This window comes from Equus asinus, chromosome 8 (assembly GCF_041296235.1).
Source record: "Equus asinus isolate D_3611 breed Donkey chromosome 8, EquAss-T2T_v2, whole genome shotgun sequence".
NCBI lineage: Eukaryota > Metazoa > Chordata > Mammalia > Perissodactyla > Equidae > Equus > Equus asinus.
In genome coordinates this window covers 45,155,871-45,175,632 of record NC_091797.1, presented here as the reverse complement: position 1 = coordinate 45,175,632, position 19,762 = coordinate 45,155,871, and the positions used below count along the sequence as shown (strand labels likewise).

General features: G+C 39.4%; 1 protein-coding gene across 3 annotated transcripts; it reads right to left on the bottom strand.

Moving 5' to 3' along the window:
* Positions 1 to 2,338: 2,338 nt before the first annotated feature.
* Positions 2,339 to 18,130, bottom strand: SLC17A2 (solute carrier family 17 member 2). Of its 3 annotated transcripts, none has more exons than XM_014851577.3 (12): positions 17,873 to 18,128; positions 13,479 to 13,589; positions 11,996 to 12,207; positions 9,883 to 10,116; positions 9,710 to 9,797; positions 7,606 to 7,692; positions 6,091 to 6,209; positions 5,807 to 5,968; positions 5,183 to 5,315; positions 4,946 to 5,093; positions 4,057 to 4,147; positions 2,339 to 2,613 (listed from the first exon to the last, which is right to left on the bottom strand). In XM_014851577.3, the coding sequence occupies exons 2-12, from the start codon at positions 13,504 to 13,506 to the stop codon at positions 2,479 to 2,481; spliced, it is 1,437 nt and encodes a 478-aa protein (XP_014707063.1). In that variant the 5' UTR covers positions 13,507 to 13,589; positions 17,873 to 18,128; the 3' UTR covers positions 2,339 to 2,478. The 3 variants fall into 3 exon arrangements, with proteins under 3 accessions (XP_014707063.1, XP_070371621.1, XP_014707065.1); XM_070515520.1 differs by lacking the exon at positions 17,873 to 18,128 and adding an exon at positions 17,607 to 17,819; XM_014851579.3 differs by having other exon boundaries at positions 2,477 to 2,613; positions 4,022 to 4,147; positions 17,873 to 18,130.
* Between the last annotated feature and the right edge of the window lie 1,632 nt (positions 18,131 to 19,762).

Below are 19,762 nucleotides of genomic sequence, written 5' to 3'. Positions count from 1 at the left end.
TGGATGCTTCCAGGGACGTGGTTTCTCGGGAAGTTCGAGCTCAAGTATTTTGCTGTTTGGGAACTTAGACTTTGATCCAAAAGCTGACAATATACATCATCCTGCTGCCTTCCCTCCTGCTCTGATGCTAAAGGGCCCAGCAAAGGAGGAGGAGGGAGAGGACCAGGAAAATCATGAAAGTAGAGAGCATGGCACCTTGCCAGCTGTTCCATTTGTCAACCTAAGCCAAACAGAGAAGAGAAACTTTGAAATGGATGAAACACTGAATTTATTTTAAGTCAATGTTTTACTTTTTACATACATAAAAGAGTACAAATCATAAATGCGTTCTTTTCACAAAGTAAAAACACCCATGCAATTAGAACCCGAGTCAAGTAATAAAGATATTATCAGCATGGCAGGAGCCTCCTTTCAGCTCCCCCTGTCCAGTCACTGCTTCCATCTCTACCCAAGAGGAAGACCTGACTTGATTTTTAACAGGATAGATTAGTTTTTCTATTTTGAAAAACTCTATTTAAACTTTTAAAAGAAGCTTTTGTCTTCTTTCACTTAACACTTTGTTTACGAGATCCATCCATGATGCTGTGTATTGTGGTCTGTTTATTCTCATTGCTGTATGAATAAGCCATAATTTATTTACTCGTTCTTTCCTTGACAATTTGTTTCCTGTTGGGCTACTATAAATAGTGCTCCTATAAACATTGTTGTACATCTTTTTACAAATGTTTATGTGCATTTCTAAGTGAAATGTCTAAGTCATTGGGATGTCTACATGCAACTTTAGGAGATATTACTGAGCAGCTTTCCAAATTTTAATTGATGCCCACACCCATAGAGTGTGAGAATTCTAGTTGCTCCACCCTTGCCAACATTTGTTGTTTTCCATCTTCTTTCATTTTATCTGTTTCATTAAGTATGTAGTAGCATTTCATTGCGGTTTTGATTTTCATTTCTCTAATATTTCGTGAAGCTGAGCACCTCTTTATACGCTTATAAAGCACTTAGAATTTCTCTTTTATGGTGTCTCTGTTCAAGTCATTTGCCCACTTTTCTATTGGGTTCTCTGTCTTTTTTCCTATATTTAAGTTGTCTATTCATTATACCACCCCTCTTTTTGTCTTCTTTTTATTTTCTACAAACTCTCCTTTCTCGCTACATTGTAAATACCCAGAAGGCAGAGCCAGAGTGTTCTCAGCTTGGCATCACCTCAAGGCCTGACAAAGGTATTTTCCTTAGAACACGTGCTTAAAAATACCTGTCGATTTGCATTAGGAGAGTCTCTTCATTTGCTAAATTAGCCCAAGGTTTTAGTTTAGTCCCTGTGGTTCTCCTGGGCTCCTAAATATGGTGGGAATTTCTCCTCTGGAACAGTTGTTGGTAAAACCAAACTCAGCTCTGGGTGTGGAGAAAACCTAGAGGGTGTGTTTTAAGTGTTAGGAACCATAATTAATACCTGGTGGGGTTGATGATGTCTATTTGAGAATCTTGGAAAATAAGGAAAATATGAAGAAGGTCAAATGATCTTTCCCTACCCTGAAAAGAAACTGCTCTGGTATGTGGTATGCTGTCTTTCATCTTGCTATACCTTCAGTATTCTTCTCTCCCATATAAGTCATCATTTCATTGGAAAGCACCTCTATGGTCTCCCTCCAATTTTCACCATATGGTCCAAACCATCTCATTATCCCTTCTGGAAGTGCCCACATTGCCTCTGCTCACATACATTCTCCTCAGAGTGCAAGCTTTCCAATTCTATCTTCTCTCTTCCCTGATGTCTAGTTAACCTTGTTCATTTCCTCTTGTCCTTGTCATTTCCTGGTCGTTAATCTTCTGGAATTTAGCCAGGAAAGTAAATACCTGTTTTGCCTGATGGAAATAATCCTAATTTAAATAATTTGAAAATGATCTACTTAATTTTAGTATGTGAATTTTAATAGAATTTAACCACATAAATAAACATCCACGTTTCACAATGTATAAAAACAATAAAAATGTTAGTTCTCTAGATTACAGCTTTAAACATTCTGTTCTGTGCTGAGCTGTATAACACACAGTTACAGTTCCCAGCAGATCTTCTCTGTGTCCGTAATCACCCCCATGAAGGTACTTATCAGTGATTATTTTCACATAGATTTTTATTCATCCAGTACTTTCCAAAGAGGAAAATTCAAAGGCAACAGGAATTGATGTTTCAAGTTTGTCCAGCAGTTGTCAACCCTGGCTGCATGTTAGAAACTCTGGGAAGTATCTAAAAAATTAGTGATATCTGGGCTCTCCTCTAGACCAACTCATTCAGAATCTCTGGGGTAGGGCCCATTCATCGCTATAGTTTAGAGACTCCCCAGGGAAATCTAACATACAACCAGAGTTGAGAACTGTGGAGTCTATGATGAAGAATATGAAAAAAGAATGACGATAAGTAAAAAATGTTGAAAAGTTTATAGTCAGTACTACATTTAAGTTTGTAACTCTGTATTCTCAGAGGCGGGTGATGGTCCTCTCTTTGGCCCAGTCTTGGATTTCTGCTTGTCCAAATGTGAGGTAAAAAACCAGGCCAAACATGTTGACAGCAGCAGACAGGAAAAAGACATTCCTCCATCCAGACACAGAATCCTGGAGGCAAAAAACAGAATTATCAGTCTCATAAGTTCCTTCTCTACCAGTTCTAGAAGTCTTCCATTTTGTGTATTGCAACATTTATCAACAATGTGCAATAGCTACTTGTCTTAAATTATCAAAGAGGGTTTCATTAAACTGTTGGAACAAAATAAGTCTAAAATAAACATTGGGTTCTGGGTTGGGATGGATTTATCTTTAAACTAAAATAAATTAATCTATGCTAATGTTTTCCTGGAAATTTGGATCTCAGTGTTTGTGAAAATATTACATTACTCATTTAAAATTATGCCTAAAATGACATCTTCAAGATCTCATTGTTGGATGCCAGCCCTGTGGCCTAGTGGTTAAGTTGGGCGTGCTCTGCTTCTGTGGCCCAGGTTCAGTTCCCAGGCACGGACCTACATCACTCGTCTGTGGCCATGCTGTGGCAGCGACTCACATACAAAATAGAGGAAGATTGGCACAGATGTCAGCTCAGAGTGAATCTTCCTCAAGTTAATAAAAAGAGGAGGATTGGTAACAGATGTTAGCTCAGGGCGAATCTTCTTCAGCCAAAAAACAAAAGATCTCAGTCTTGTGTTCTCTCTGTTTTGTTTTGTTTTGCTTTGTTTCTGGCTATTGCCATCAATCACAACAACCACTTAGAAGGATATTGCAATACAATGCAAATTATAGTTAGTCTGCCTATACGATCCTCCTCACCAAGCCCTTGTAAGTCATAGTTCATTTCCGGCATTATAGTCATAGTGGGTTCCTAGCAATTTGGTGAAAAATTAAGCTAGAAACTAGATCATACAAAGAGGTATTAAAACAAGACTTTTTTTGGTAAATTTACTTTTGCCATCCTTCCATCCCAGCTTGATTCTGCCTTTTCCTCTTCCCTACCAGCCCACACTCCCCACTGAGCAAGCCTCATGGCCCATGTTCTCTGCTCTGTCTCACAGCCATTCTCTTTTCACCCATGATTTAACCTCTCTTTAAACTGGCCTTAGGACAATTTGTGTTTCCATTTTGTGAATTTTTTTTTTTTTAATTAGAATTACTCTGAACAGACTCTCATAATCTTCCCCTTCCGCTCCTCTGTCTTCATCTCTTACCATTTCTTGACATGTGCCATTCACTCTGGTCATAACTAAGAACTGTTTCATGCTTTTATACCTCTAGAAAGTCTTACACACTGTTTTCCTCTGCCTGCACTGCTGATTTTCATCAACCTAACATCTATTCATATTTAGAAATTCAGCTTATATTTTTCTTTCCCTGGGAAACCTGACCTACCACACTCTGATTTAGAGTCCCCTGTGAGTAATTGTGTTGACATTCACACTTGTTTTCCACACCAGACCATACAGTCCTTGAGAGCAAAGGCCCTATTGTGTGTCTCCAGTGCCTAAAACAATACCTGCCACTTGCAGATGGTCAATAAACAGGCCCAACCTGACTAATAAGGAATCCGGTGGTAGTGGAGGAGATGATTCCTGCGATGAGTCCAAATCCCCTTGAGATTCCCATGAGGAAACTTGCATATCTGTGGGGAGACGACATTATAGATGATTTAATATAGAAAGCTTCCCATAGCTTTTCAGAAACTCAACTTTAATGCTGTTCAATCTAATGGCAAAGTCATTTTGCCCAATGAAGTTTTTCATTCACCTAAAGGCATTCAGGGCAATGTCTGTTTGCCAACCCCGAAATCACCCAGCTGTCCAGTCAACAACCAGGAAACAATTCAGTCTCCTGGGAGGCTAAGTTCCTACCCCAACTGCTCAACATGGCAGGTAGGTTGTGCAGTGGGAAGGACAATAGACTCTGGACAAACTGCCTCTGTCCAAATCTTGGCTTTGCCGTTGTGTGACCTTAGGCATATCATTTAACCTTCTTGTGCCTCAGTCTTCTCCCCTATAAAGTAAGGATAACAATAGGGCCTGCCTCATGTAGTTGTAAGGATGAGATGTTTTGATATATGAGAAATCCTTTGGATAGGATGTGGCTCATGGGAAGTGCACACATATGAGATAGATACTATTATTGATACTCTGGAAGCTTTTCCAAAACACGTATTTGTGGGCCGTTTCCTGGAACACAGTCAAACCTCTGTGGGGAGTCTTGGGAAGCTCTTCATCTAAATGATTACTAGCCAAGATTGGGAACTGTTGTTCTAAATATATCTTAAGTCATGTCCACATACTGACATTTCTAGTTATTTTTCACTATTCTGCCATCATTTAGAGCATGTCAACAACATGAAGGAGTTACGAGAAGAAGACTGAGGCCTAACATCTTTGGAAGGGCCAAGAGGAGGGGAACAAACAAGTAAAGGTCTTACCTGGGGGCAACATCTAAGGTGTTGATGATGAACCCCGAGTCACACAGGTTGCTGGTCCCAGGAATAAGTATGAGCAAAATCATGGTTGTGATATAACTGGAGGTCACGAAGGGTAGGGCCACAGCACATAGCGATGGAAGGAGAAGCCCTGGGCAATGAGGAGACGCCATCAGGAACCCTCTCAGACCATGCGTGGAAAAAGGGATTGGTTAACCGAGCCCATACGCCTATCCTTACCTAGGGATGAAAAGAGTTTTCGTACGTTGATTAATCTGAGAAGATTCCTAGACAGAAGGAAATCTGCCAACTGACCTCCTAGAATCGTACAGCTTGAGGCAGCAATAAAAGGCAGGGAGGAAAGAACCCCACTCTGAAGGAAGGAAATGTAGACAGTGAGTACAGAGGTGCATATAGCACCGAGGTTTATCAGTTGTACTGACCAACCATTAGCCCACCCTCCTGACATTCTGAGTTGTTCTAAGAAAATTAGCATCCTTTTCCACATGAGAAGAACACTGTTTAAGTTAAGAGGGCCAGCACTTGAATTACACCAGTCTCCAGAGAAAAGTAATACTAATTCCTAAGGGAAATTGAAGAATCAGCTAGTGTGGTAGTGTAGTATAGTGGTTAAGAACACAGATGCTGTAGCAGCTCTACCACTGAGTAGTTGTGTAATCCAGGGCAAGTCTATAGATCCCTATTCTATCCCTGTGCAATGGGAACCATTACTGTGCCTCTCTTAAGGTCACTGTGAGGGGTAAATTAGCAGTTATGTGAAAAGCCAGGATGTAGTAGGCAGCATAGAACTAATTCTCCTTATTGCCATTATCGTTTTCATAGAAGTATCAGAAGTATACTCACATCTCTGATGTTAACATGGAGCACAGAACTGATGTACGTCGGTAGGTATGATATGATTATGGTGCATAACCAGAAATGGCTGAAAAAACCCATGAAAATGGCCCAAAGTGGTAGGCATCTGACCATAGCCTTTATGGGGACAGATCGTCTAGGAGAACTGGGCTGAAAGGAAATATCTAGTCAACAGGGCTATTAGAACAGACCACAGGGTGCCTCTTCTGGGAGCCCCACACCCTGCCCTGGAGATCTCTGCATGGTCCACAAGTTGAAGGGAGGCACTGTACCTGTTGAGCCAGTGAAGACATAATGTATTCCTTTTCCTTGACACTTATGCATGGGTGATGCGTGGGGTCATCATAAATCACCGTGAACCAGAGGAGACAGCAGACACAGCCAATGCTACCTGGGAAGCCAGGACCCAATTAGTTTTCAGGTAGATTGGTGTGCTGGGGGAAGGGAGTTTCCTCTGAAGTGGCATACCTCTCCCCCAAAACACACATATCAATTCAAGGTTATTCCACCATAAAGACCTAAATTTTCCCTCTTCTTTATTTCGATTTTTCTACAAATCTCCTTTTAGCTAAACCTCTCTAGATGCTACTTCTCAAATATAGAGTGCTGTTTGTCAATGTCAGAGCCCTCTGGAGATGGCACGAGCATGAATGTACCATTGCATAGCTGACTAATCACTCTTAAACTCCAATGGTTACAGTGTTATATGTTGTTAGCAGCAATTTCTTAATATACACACTACTGTCTTATTTTGTAAGATTTGAATAGTCAGGATTGAAGAAGAGAGTAGTCATACATACATGAAACAACTGCCATAAAATCAGTACGGCAAGGAAAAATTTCCAATGCATTTGCAAAAGACAGTGTTATTTGTATTCAAAGGACTCATTCATTATGGATTTCCAGAAGAAATGTTTCTTGACAATACTTGATTAACATATATGAGCCAAAATGACCTGCGATTAGCATCATTAATGAGAAAGCCATCCAAGCCAGAACCATAATGAATGGAGCCATTTGGTTATAATAATAGAACAGAAACTCGTCTCATTGCTGAGATTTGTATTTGAAGTTCAGTGTTAAAAGACTCTGGGGATTAATGTTCTTTAAATTCCCACTAATTACTGGATTCATCCATTCTTTTATTTATAAAGCTATAAGCCAGGAACTATGATAGTACCAAAGCGATAAAAAACATTATAGAATGAATTCCATGCCTCAAGCATTTTATAGTCTAGTGGAGCGGGAGAAGAAGAAATAAATAATTAAACACAATACAGCATAGAGAAGAAATATTGGCAGGCAGCGTAGGGAGCAGACAGGCCGAATCTGATGGGATAAGACCTTGGAAATCCCCATAGGGAGGGTGACATTTAAATTGAGCTTTATAAGTTTCACCTGGTAGAGAATAGGTTAAGAGCATCTTGGTAGAAATAAAAATTATAACGAAATATGAAGACACGTTTAAAGTGTATTCCACCTACTTTCATATCTTAACCACATACAGCAACTAGACCTGGCATTTCAGATGTGGTGGTACAGATTCTGCAGAAGATGCCTGGGTAGAAGTGTAAGGTTGCACTCCTCATATCTCAGAAGTCAGCTCCATGCATACTGTCATCTCCTAGACTAGAGTAAGAAAACTCCCAGTCCTCAACACTCTTCACTGTTTTCCATTAACAAAAGAAATTTTCCCCCATATGAGAAGAACGTGGATGATGGGTAATGTAGGCATCAAAACGAGTGCCTGGAAATGGAGGCACTATGATTAAGAGAAAGTGACTCACCAAAGATGTAGAAGATAAAAGGCCAGCCCAAGGCCTGTGAGATTAGTCCCCCCACACAGAGGATGATGAAGGACCCGAATGCTGCCCCTGAAAAGAAGAGAGAGAAAAGACACTCAGGAAAATAGCAAAGGCTGAGACTGAGTGGCCTCCCTGGACATTGTCCCAACAGTGAGGTGGCAGACTCAGACTCACTGGGTGACAAGAGTCTTTCTTCCTACTCACAGACCTCCCCCAATAAAGTCATGGGAAGTAATTAGAATTAATAATAATGATATGCCTCCTGACACTTCAGTGGCTTCTTAACAGCAATGTGACCAAACACAAATGACTTAGTTTGTCATAGAAACTGTCTGCAACCACAGCCCACCTGTATTTCTTTAGAATTAGAGTTACATTCTGGCAGGGTGCAATCAAAGGTTGATGACAGAAAAGGAAAGACTTACAAAAATTAATAAGATACAGTCCTTGCTCTCAAGGAAATTTCAGTGCAGTTGGAGAGAAAAATGTGAACAAAATTCACTATTACAGGTGTAAAACAATGTAGACCTTGGAGTCTGAATATATTTTACAGAGACCCAGAACAAGAAATGCATTTTACTTGGCAACAAAATGCATATACCAATATACACACATACATACACACTCCTCAAACAAGTTTCAAATTTCAATACTTAGCCTTACCATGTGCAATGTGCTCCAACATTTTCTATTCTATTCTATTCACTTTCATTTTTAAATACTGGTTTTGACCCACTAAATTGATTTTATGACCCCCTCAATGGGTCCCAATCTACAATTTGAAAAAAAAAAAAGGATGTGGAATATAAATATGATAATACAACTACAATGTGCTATGAAAGTAACATGAGGGGAAAATTAAAGCTAATGATAAGATTTATGAATTGTTTACATAAGCTAAGCAGTAGGATGGATGCAATTTTGGTAAAAGAAACTGGGAGCAGAGGACTTTCCAGGAAAATGAGCCAGTCGAAATAGAGCCAGAGAGAAATTAAGTGCAGATTGTATATGGTGTGACCTAAGCCTTTCTTACAAAGGGATGTTGAGTGAAAAAAGCAGGTTGGGACCATATGGCAGAGCATCTTTATATCCATGCGGTAAGAAGGTCAGTCTTTATCTGAAATCGTGGAGGACAATGTTGAAGGTCCCCAAGCAGGTGAGCAAAAATGCCCCATCTGTGCTTTAGGGAAATAACTTGGCTTTGATGGGAAGAGAAGGTTGGAGAAAATAAAGCTGGAGAAGAGAGAAGGCCAAAAGGAGAGAGCATTTGTAGATAGAGGAGATGGTGACAACCGCAATTTGAAGGAGCCAGAACACAAGAGGGTTGCTTTGAAGTAAAAATCTGCAGGATGCAGCCATGCATTGGACCTAGGAGTGTGGGCTTGATGGAACCTCAGTTCTGTTCTTCAAGGATACACTCTCAGGGCTACCAGATGCAGCAAATAGCAATGATCAAGTTGTCAAGTCCTTAGTATAATCACAGACTATGGAGAGGCAGTCCAGTATGGTGTTTGAGAGTATACACCCTGGGATCCAACTCAAATCTCAGTTCTACCACGTGCTGGTATTTGTATTTGGGCAATTTACTTAATTTCTGCATAAATTAATTCCCTCCTTTGTAAAATGAGAGTTAAAAATAGTACTTATATCAGAAGGTTGTGAGGATTAGCTCGGAATAGTAAAGAGCTCAGAATAAAGTGGGCTCTTTAAACTCTGCTTTCCGGCCTGATTTCTCACCCCACGACTCTGAATTCTAATAGATTTAATTTCCACCTGCATATCTTTCCTAAAATGGTGTTTATACAGTTTAGTTGACCTTTTTCCATTCATGCAAATTCTTAAAGTTCTAAACTTTTTCCTACAATGCTTTTCTGACTACCTAGCTCACAATGATCTTTTCTGCTTCTGAGCCTCAGTGGCTTTCCAGCACAGATGTAGCTTTCTTATTTGTTATGTAACCGTCTTACATTGTCGAATTTTTTGGAAGTACTTTTCTCCATCTTCCCCAAATCATCCCATGCATAGAAGGAAAGATGTGGTAGGGGGAAGCCGATTACAAAGCTGTGATCCATATTTGCATCCTTACCTGAACCCGCAATGCTGGTGAGCTTGCTTCGTTCAAGTGGGGGAGCCCATTTTGCCCAAATTGTAAACTGACCTGTCCATGCCATTCCCTAAAATGAAAATCATTAAGATCTTTGATCTCTAGTAGAATTCAGGCATCTGCATTCCACTCAGAATGAGAAAGTATCTGGATACCTGGGCCATGCCCTGGACTGTCCGAGTCACAATGACCAAAATCACTCCGAAGTCAGCAGCCAGTGGTGTAAAGAGGGTGAGAAGGGAGGAGGTCAGCAAACCAGCACCAAGCATCTGTTTTGCTCCAAAAATTCCTGCTAAATATCCACTTGGAATCAGAGTCAGTATTATCCCATAGCTGATGGAGCTAAAGATGATACCCTGAGTCTCTGGGCTCCATTCATATACAGAGGCCTAGGGAAAAAGAAAAGGAAAATTCTTTGCTAAGAAGTTCTTTTATAAAAGTCTACTTTACAGCCAGAGCTGCTTGGGGTTGGTGAGACCTTACTATAAAATATCGATTTTGGTTTTCTTCTATTTTTTTTTACCTGAGTTAAATACAGTAGTTCCTCTTTATCCATGGGGGGAAATGTTCCAGGACGCCGTGGATGCCTGAAACCATGGATAGTACTGAACCCTATATATATTACGTTTTTTCCCATCCCTATATATTTGAAGTGCAACAGCAAAACTAGCATGAATTTCTTTTTCCTTCTTCACAATTTCTTGGATAGACGATTCCTTCCTATGGTAGATTCAGCAACCTCAGTATATGATTTTTTTCTTTCCTTATTAAGTCGAGAACTTTTCCCTTGTCACTTAAAGGAAGCACTTCACCACTGCTCTTTGGCATATCCTAATTGCCAACATCACTATTCTTGCACTTTAGGGCCAGTATTAAATAAAACAAGGATTACTTGAACACAAGCACTGTGATACCAGACCATCTTGATAACCGAGACAGCTACTAAGTGACCAAGAGGAGGGTAGCGTATACAGTGTGGATACACTGGACAAAGGGATGATTCACGGCCTGGGTGGGATGGAACAGGATGGTGGGAGATTTCATTATGCTACTCAGATAGCACACAACTTAAAACTTATGAACTATTTATTTCTGGAATTTTCCATTTAATATTTAAGACCACAGTTGACTGTGAGTAACTGAAACCATGGGAAAGCAAAACCACTGATCCGGGGGACTACTGCATTCCACCTTTCCAAACAAACAACCAATTATACCCCTAATTTGCTTCTCTCAGAGAGAGAAAAAAACAGAGGAAATAAAGAAGAAAAGAGATAAAGAAATGATTATACAGATGGATGATAGTAAAATATAAATGAAAAGAGCCATTGAGAGATATTGCATGTGTGAAAGAGCTTCCTTTAACTGTTTTGCTTCTGGTAAAAGTTGGGTGACATGTCAACTCATTTCAAAGAATAAGAAAAACACAAATATGCTGAACTGTCATCAAAATCACTTTCTAAAATCAAGTTTAGGAATTATGGTCTGCCTGGCAGAGCTGACATCCTGAAATACATATGACACATTAATAAGATCACATTCTTCTTCTAACGTAACCCAATAAATAATTTTTGGTAGCCCACTAGATATATAGCATTATGCTATAGAATGAAGTACAGAGGAAAAAAATAAGATATGAAATATTTTATCCACTCAAAATAACTATAAATAATGCATGATGTATGATTCATGTCAGATGTCAAGTTTGAGGGTAAACATCCTTAAAATATAGACATTGAGAAGAGGAAAGAACAATTTGGGAGGGTCCCAGGAAGGAAGGAGTACTAGAACCATCCTTTGAAGAATGACTATGATTTGTATAAAGAGAAATAGGAAAATTCATTCTTATTGAAGAAAACAGCAAAAGTGGACTTGTAGCATTTGGAATGATATTGAATGATCAGAATCTAACCAGCACTCTGATTTACTCAGAACAAAGACCTCCTGGGCCATTGGTAGCAGGTATGAGTATGCTGAGAAGTGGGACCAGATTCTGGAGGAACACAGCAAGTCGAGAAAGGAGTTTGGCAACTTGAAGTTACCCCAGATTTTTGAGTACAGCAGTGTGAATGTATAGAATGAACAATGGAAGAAAGACTGGAGGCAGGAGGGCATTTGAAGTAAGCTGTGTCCAAGATAATAAAATCATGAAATACGAGGATGACATTAGAAACGTAGAGTAAATGATAGATAGTTTAAAGGAAAAATTTTTAAATAGGGTATAATCATGATTCTCATACAAATATAAAGTGAACATGTGATACTTACCCCTGTATTAAATTTCTTGAAGGATCTGCTGGGGTTATTAAGGGTTTCTGCAAGAGGTTCTTCTGTGGAGACATTGGATAGACCATGATGCTGAGTGCTATTCACCATTGCAATGATTGCAATGCTTAGACTCACACGCTGTGTTATCATGGTGAAGTTTGAGAAATGCATGATGAGAGCCAGTCCATAGCGCAATGAACAGAAATCTGGACCTAGAGAATAACACAGAAGTATGCAGTGAGTATCCTGGACTGAAATTGCTTTATTTCTATTTTTCCCATGGCTAAATCTGAAAAAACTTCAGATAATCTCACGCAGTCCCACTGTCTTTTTTCATGAAAATAATCACAACTACCACCCTCCTTTGTCATATTCTTTAGTTTGCTTCAAGACAGTAAATCTGGAATCTTACAATCAAGTACAGAAAATATGGCCTCTTTTCAGAGGTGTGAGAAGCAGATGATAAATACAGGAGAACCTAAATGAAGGCATCTACGTCATAGTGCTTCAAAATAAAGCGAATGGGGAAGATGGTGGCAGAGCCAGCCACAAAACCCAAGTCTCCCACCTGTAAGTCAATGGTCTCAACTGTTTTGCGTATTCGTTTACCATAAAGCTTGAAACTTTATACTTAGAGAGCTGCCTTTGAATTAAGCTAATCCAACATCTAAGGATTCTCTTTTAAAATAGCTGAGAGACAGTGTGTAAATGAGCACTTCCACTAATGCCTTAGTGTAAGGTTTACCTGGAAATGTTTTTGTTGTGTGTCACTAGGCCCTGCCTTCATATACCTTCAGCTTTCCAAAAAATTAATATGGACAATCATTTTTATTGAGTGTGTTGGTGATATGGTGCTGGAGAAGTGTTCAGTATGTCACAAGAGTAACACATTTTTTTTAAAAAGTCCCCACGAAGTGGAACAATGGACTAATATTGAAAGAATTCCCATGTGAATAATGGATTCAATTTTTTCCTGCATATTTGGAGAACTGGGACTACAGAGAAACAGAGAGAGAACCTATGCAGAAAGAGAGAAAAATATAATGGAGAAATAATTTTTAATGGCCGAATAGGCACAGGGATAGGATTAGTTGCTTGCAAAATAATTAGTTCCATCTTACTGGAGGTTTTCAAGCTCAGGGGAAAGAGCCAGCTACTTGGCAAGGATATTATAGCAGGAATTCATGCATGGGTTGGAGGTTTGTTTAAAATGACCTTTTCAAGACTCTTTCCATTCCTTATGTCCCAGGGTTTATTGATCATTTGGCTTAATTTCTGATAGATAACTCAGTGGGGGTCCCTAATGAAAAAGCAGCAGGCAACAGGATGAGGGGCTGGAGTTGGTTCCATGTTATACTGAGTCTCAACAACAGGGCGACATGGTAGAAAAAGGAGGAGAGGAGAGCAAGGATGTGTAAAGAACACTGGAAATAAGCTTCCACTCTTCCTCAAGGTAGCCTGCAAACAAGAGAGACAGCTTTACCTTTCCTGGTGGAAGGCTTCTCGTCCATTTGGCTTCTCTGGGAAAGAGTACCACACTTTGTGGTGGAGTTTCCCTCTGCCCTGAATCTCTTTTACGACGACCGGCTTTTATCTATGGGGAGACCAACAATCCAAAACATGAGACACAAATAATTTTCTCGTGTTAATGTTGCCTTCTCTCAGCATCAATAAAAGTTTTGATCCAACACAGCTGTAGGATTTACATCTTACAGTACACTTCTTTAATGCTATGCTTAGGGAAACCTAGATTTTTATAAGAAAATCTGGCTGTAAGTCTCAGCTACATGACTGAGAGCTAGTGATTTAAATTCTCTAATCATCCATTTCCTCATCTGTCCAACAAAAATAAGTCTCTTTCTGAGTGGTGCTGCAAGAATGAAATGAGAACATTGCAAACCACAGAGAACCATGCACAAGTAAGGAGTATTATGGCTCGAGGCAGGTCAGAAGAGAGGAAAGCTAAATTAACCTCAAGAGCTGAGGAGAAAAGTTCCAAGGCAGCCCTTTCTTTCATTCTGACCATATTTCTGTCCCTCTGTACAACCAGAACAACGTTCGATAGTGTCTTCTTTGAATGTGAAGGGCGACATTGCCTATCACTTATATGTATTACATTTAAAGATTTAAAATAGTTATTCTTGTCTTTGTTTCGCTTAAGTTGGACACTTTATTGGACTGAAAAGGTCTTCAAATCACCTGTAAAATCATGTTGAATGGTTGCTTCCTACTACAATTTTGAATAAATTCAGCTACGTTGACAGGTAAAGAGAATTCGTGACTCCAAAGTGGACATTTTGATACTTGTACACCAGTCAAACTCTCTTTTAGGATACATACACTTATTTGAGGAATAATACTCATCCTAAGAATATTGACAATTTTGCAGCCATTCCTAAACTAAAGCATCCACAACTTTACAAATGTATGTATCATGCTTATGTTTCATCATTTAAAGCTTTGCATTCTTTCTGCACATAAATTTAACAAGACTTATCTGCACCCTTAAGGATGTTCACAATCTATGACCTTAAGAGGGAGGATTGTAAGGAAAGATACAGATGAAGAATTCTGTCAAAAAATATTCTTTGCAGTATTAGTTATTACAGCATAATATTTGAGACAAATTAACCAAACAATAAGGGTTTAGTGAGTCATTTTTAATAGATGCTTATGATGGACTTTATGAAAATAATGTTTTCAAAGATGTTGAGTAACATTAAGGAAATGCTTGTACTCTAGTATACAAAGCAGGCACTATGCCTGTATTGATACACGCACATCCACAGAGAGAGAAACAGATTCACATAAGCGCCAGCCATGGCTATTTCTGGGTTACAGAACATGGTGGTCATATTATTCTTTATGATTTTCCATATTTACCAAGTGATTTTTTTATAATAAGTAGATACTCATTTTATACCCAGAAGAAGCTACATGTCTTTGAGAGAATAATAATTAGGCTTTATTAGCATAGTCAGAATAGCTTTCTGCTTGTCAAATATCTCTAGAATTCTGAGAATAAGATCTCCCCATCTAAGTTTTGAAATTTTCTTCTTTGATTACAACGGACCAAAATAGATGCCCAACTGCTAACAAGAGAAGTTCAGAACCAGGAAACATGTTGGCTTTGCTCTACCTTGAAAGACTTTCAAGTCTTGCTAACAACTGGATGATGTCAGGAGTTCAGCTCTGCGCTCTACACTCAGATCTTAGCTGAAGCAGACTGGAATAGACACCTAGTCGACCCAGAGTTTGGACCATTTTCTATTAGATTTCCCTCGTTAAGATCTCAAGACTTGGCTGAAGGCAACTTTTTGACTGTACATGCAGCTACAAGGAGCTCTACTCCACTTAAAGCTTTCCCACCAAGCTCTCCAATAAATCATACCAACTCTGAACTCTAGAGCTGAAAGAGACTCAGAGATCTTCTGGCCCAACTGTTCATTTTATTGATGAGAAAACTGGTGTGCTGAAAGTTTGAAAAACTGTCTCAGTCACTGAGTTTTCTGAACCGGCCCGGGTCTCCCAATGCCCAGATCGCTGCTTTTTCTATGTGTTGCTACTGTGTCCCCTTTATGTTCATATCTTAAACACAAGCTTAAAACACAACAGAGTAGCTTCACTTGGAATCATTCCAGATGGGAACTTATATGATTTCAGATTAAATTTTAGTCATTTATTCCAGAAGGAAATTTGATGATGAAAATACTTTCAAGTTGAGCTTTGAACATCGTGAAAAATAAAAACAACTACTTATTCTTGTTCTTTTGGTTAATAAAATTATATCATAATCCTATTACTTTAGTTGCCATTCCCATTCCATTCAATCCCTTTCTTAGCTTTCATGGTTTCAAATGCTACTTCGAATTTTGTCTCAATAGCTAATTTCAGTTGTTAATTTCCCTGTTTCCTTTGCATGAGACAAATACAGATGTCAGGTGGACATCCTGAACAATTCAAAACTAGGGTCTTTCTGTGATGTAGTGTTGGAAACTATTTTTAAAAAATAATCACAGAAGCATATGAAATTATGAGGTCTAAACACTGGCATGATTGATAAGCACTTAGAGTTAGTGTAATGAGACTTAGCCCAATTGTAAACAGTTTCAAGGACTTTCCCACTCAGGAGTGACACTTCTAACAAACCGTGAATCCTAGTGCTAAAGCTGTAAGTAGACACAGAAAAGTTGAATTGAAATTAAGTTAAAGGAAAATTCTATATTTTAAAAATAATTTTATGACAATATAGAGTTGCATTTGATATAAAATTAATAATATAGACATATAGTTTATGTATAAACAAAAGAATAGTTTTTTCCTATTCTTTTAAGTCTAGAACTCCTGATTTTGTTATAATTGTCTTTCTATTGCTCTTGGATTTCCCCTAATATACAGCCTGTCTTGCATCACCTCTGTTAGCCCAGTCTCTTCGTTTACTCAGAGTAAATGTTACATGTGGTTGAAAGAGCATGAACCGGCAGTTCAAAGGGTATCCAGGGACCAAGTTCTTCTCTGCCATTCACAATTTGAATAAACCTCAGCAGGTTTCATAAGCTCCCAGAGCTTTAATTGTTTCATAGGAAAAATGAGGATAACATTACTTCACAGGACTGTTGTGAGTGAAACAAAGATATGAGACATGCCTTCTCAATGTAAAATATTATACATTGTAAAATGTCATTGGTATTCACAACAGCAAGAATAACAAACAATCACAAGATTCAGACTTGGGCCCTATCAGATTCATACCTACAGGCTTGCAGCAAATAAAATTCTTCTCTTTTAAATGCTTTTGATTGGTTGTTAAATTGATTTTAAACTTTCCCTTTTAAAAGCAGATTCTTCTGGACTAGAATCCACAAGATGGTTGCAGAAGGGATGTGTCTTGCTACATGCATCAGAGAACATGGGAAGAAGTCATTTCTTCCGTGTTAGTAAAACTGAGCCCCTCTTTGTCCCTTGCCTACCTTTCTGAAAGATTGAGAGCTCTGAACTATATTTGATTATTTCAGTAGATCATTTATGTCATACTGTCAATTCACTTATGAATTTAGTCATGAAAAAGAAAAAGAGTTCTGAGCATGAATAGTAGGCAATCCTCGAAGGCACGGTTATGCCAAAATTAAGGTGCAATTGGGGCACTACTTGTAGGGAACTCATGGCTTGGCCCATCAGGAGATATGTAGAAGTGACTGTGCACCTTTCCTGTAAGCGACAACCTCAGGCTATGTCTTCAAGGCCAATAAGAGCGCAACTGTGTCTTGGAATGGGGATTTTCTCCTGGCAGTTGGGAGAGGGCACCTACACTGAGTCTTTTCCCCTAGGGTTCCCCATCAGAGAAAGGGGCTAAGCATAATCTCTCTGGGCTCCTTGCCTCAGCTGTACAACAAGGGCAACAAATTCTACAAGCATACAAGTTTTCTTGCCTTCAATCTTATTCATAACTTTGCCCATGCTCTCCTTTTCTGGAGAGTTTCAAATATATATAGAAATCTGAAAAGACTCATTAGTCACTGTCCCCAAACCCAAACCTTGTTAGTTCTGATCCAGTATTATATTCCACAGCCAAAGGCTGTCCAACCAGCGAGGTGTCACAGTTAATACTCACGGAATCCTCGGAGAAGTGGCCATCGTCCACAGTGTTCATTGGTACTGGCGGCCTCTCAAACCTTGCTCTAGGATCTTGACTGAATCGATTACTGTTTTTAGAAAGCCTCTTCTTCGTTTTGGAACCAGAAACTATTCCCAGATGGAGATCTTTAGGCTGCCATTAATGTTTTTCCTCTGACTTCCCCTGAAACTGTCCCCTCCCTTTAAGGGATCTCTGATTAATTAGTAAATATCTTCTGACCCAAAAAGAAAAAAAGCACTTACCTTCACCATTAAACCAGTATTTTAACCCCTAGATGTTGAGGCTAAAAAGAGGGAGTTTCCATCCCTTCTTCCCTTTCAAATAAGACCTCTGAGTTTCACAAGGATAAATAACGAGCCGCGTGACAGTGAGACTGCATCAGGTTTGGCCCTACATTCTCCGAGCAGAGAGACTGAGTTTGGCTTTGCCGCTTAATTTTTAACTTAATTTTCAAGTTCTCACTGACAGAGTGAGTATCTCAAAAGATGACACCATGTTTTTCTGCTTTGAACTGTGCATACAAACGAAAAAGTCAACAAGCCTTTTTCCTGAAAAGAAGGCGGCACGGTGTGGAAGAAAGAGCAAGGCTCCTGGGATTGGAGAGATGAGGTCAAGCCCACTTTCACTTCCTAGTGTTTTCTGTGGCCTTAGACAACTCACACACCCTCTTTGAATTGGTTTCTACATTAGTGAAGCAAAGCTTATAATATTCAACTCATGGGGATATTGGGCAAATAAAATGAAATACTTAGGTTAAGTGGTAGTAGGTCCTCAGTAAATGAGAAGTTCCCATTAAAGAGTTCTGCTAAGTCAGCTAGCCCTTCCTTAAGAATTTGGTGCCCACAGCCTAATGAATGTGAACTTCGGCTCCTCTGCTATCTTCCCACGGAGCTACCCTGGACCCTTCCTAATCCAGTCTCACTTGATTCCTAACTCTTGGATTTGTGTCCTATTTGTGATTCTTAAATTTTGGACTGTGGTTGCTGCTGGGTCTTCCCAGTTTGACTCTTTTGAGCCCCATAAAATGAGGTGGAGGCCTGTCCTCTCTGGCTTTATTAGCTTCAAACTGCCTTAGTTGAGTTTTCCTGTTCCCGTTAGTGTCATCATACTCCCCCAAACAGCCTATTGGACTCAGCACCTTAACTTAGGTACTTGGTCCTTCTATTAGTTTTCTATTTCTACTGTAATAAATGAACACGAACTTAGTGGCTTAAAACAATACATATTTATTCTTACAGTTCTGGAGGTCAGGAGTCTAAAATGAGTTTCACTGGGCCCAAAATCAAGGTGTTGGCAGGGCCACACTCTCTCTGGAGTTGTTAGGGGAGAATTCATTTCCTTACTTTTTCCAGTTTCTAGAGGTCATCCACATTCCTTAGCTTGTGGCTCCTTCCTCCGTCTTTAAAGGCAGTAGCATAACATCTTGAAATCATTTTCTCTCCCTCTGGCCTTCCCGCCTCCCTCTTTCTAAGGACCCTTACATTGGGCTCACTTGGACAATCCAGGATAGTCTTCCCATCTCAACATCCTTAACTTAATTACATATGTCAAGTCCCTTTTGCCATACAAGGTAACGTATTCACAGGTTCCAGGGGTTGGGATGTGGGAATCTGTGAGTGGCATTTTTCAGCCTACCATAGTCCACTTTTGAGGAGTGGAGGAGTAGCAGGGAGAATTGAAACAACAGTTCCTTCCTTCCTTTAATTGAAAACTCTGTGGCCAGTCCCATGGCTGAGTGATTAAGTCTGCCCACTCTGCTTCGGTGGCCCAGGGTTCGCAGGTTTGGATCCTGGCCCTAGACCTACACAATGCCATCAAGCCATGGTGTGGCAGCATCCCACATAGAGGAACCAGAAGGACCTACAACTATGACACACAACTATGTACTGGGGCTTTGGGGAGAAAAAAAAAAAAGGAAAAAGAGGAAGATTGGCGACAGATGTTAGCTCAGGGCCAATCTCCTACCAAAAATAAATAAATAGATAAACAAATAAAATCACATTTTTTTTTAAAACAAAGAAAGAAACTGGTTATTGACTCATTATAAAGTCACATAAAGTTATTATATGCCGGACCAGGCAATGAAAATAGTTAAAAATAGGACAAATGAGAACTTTTTTTTTACCTAGTCT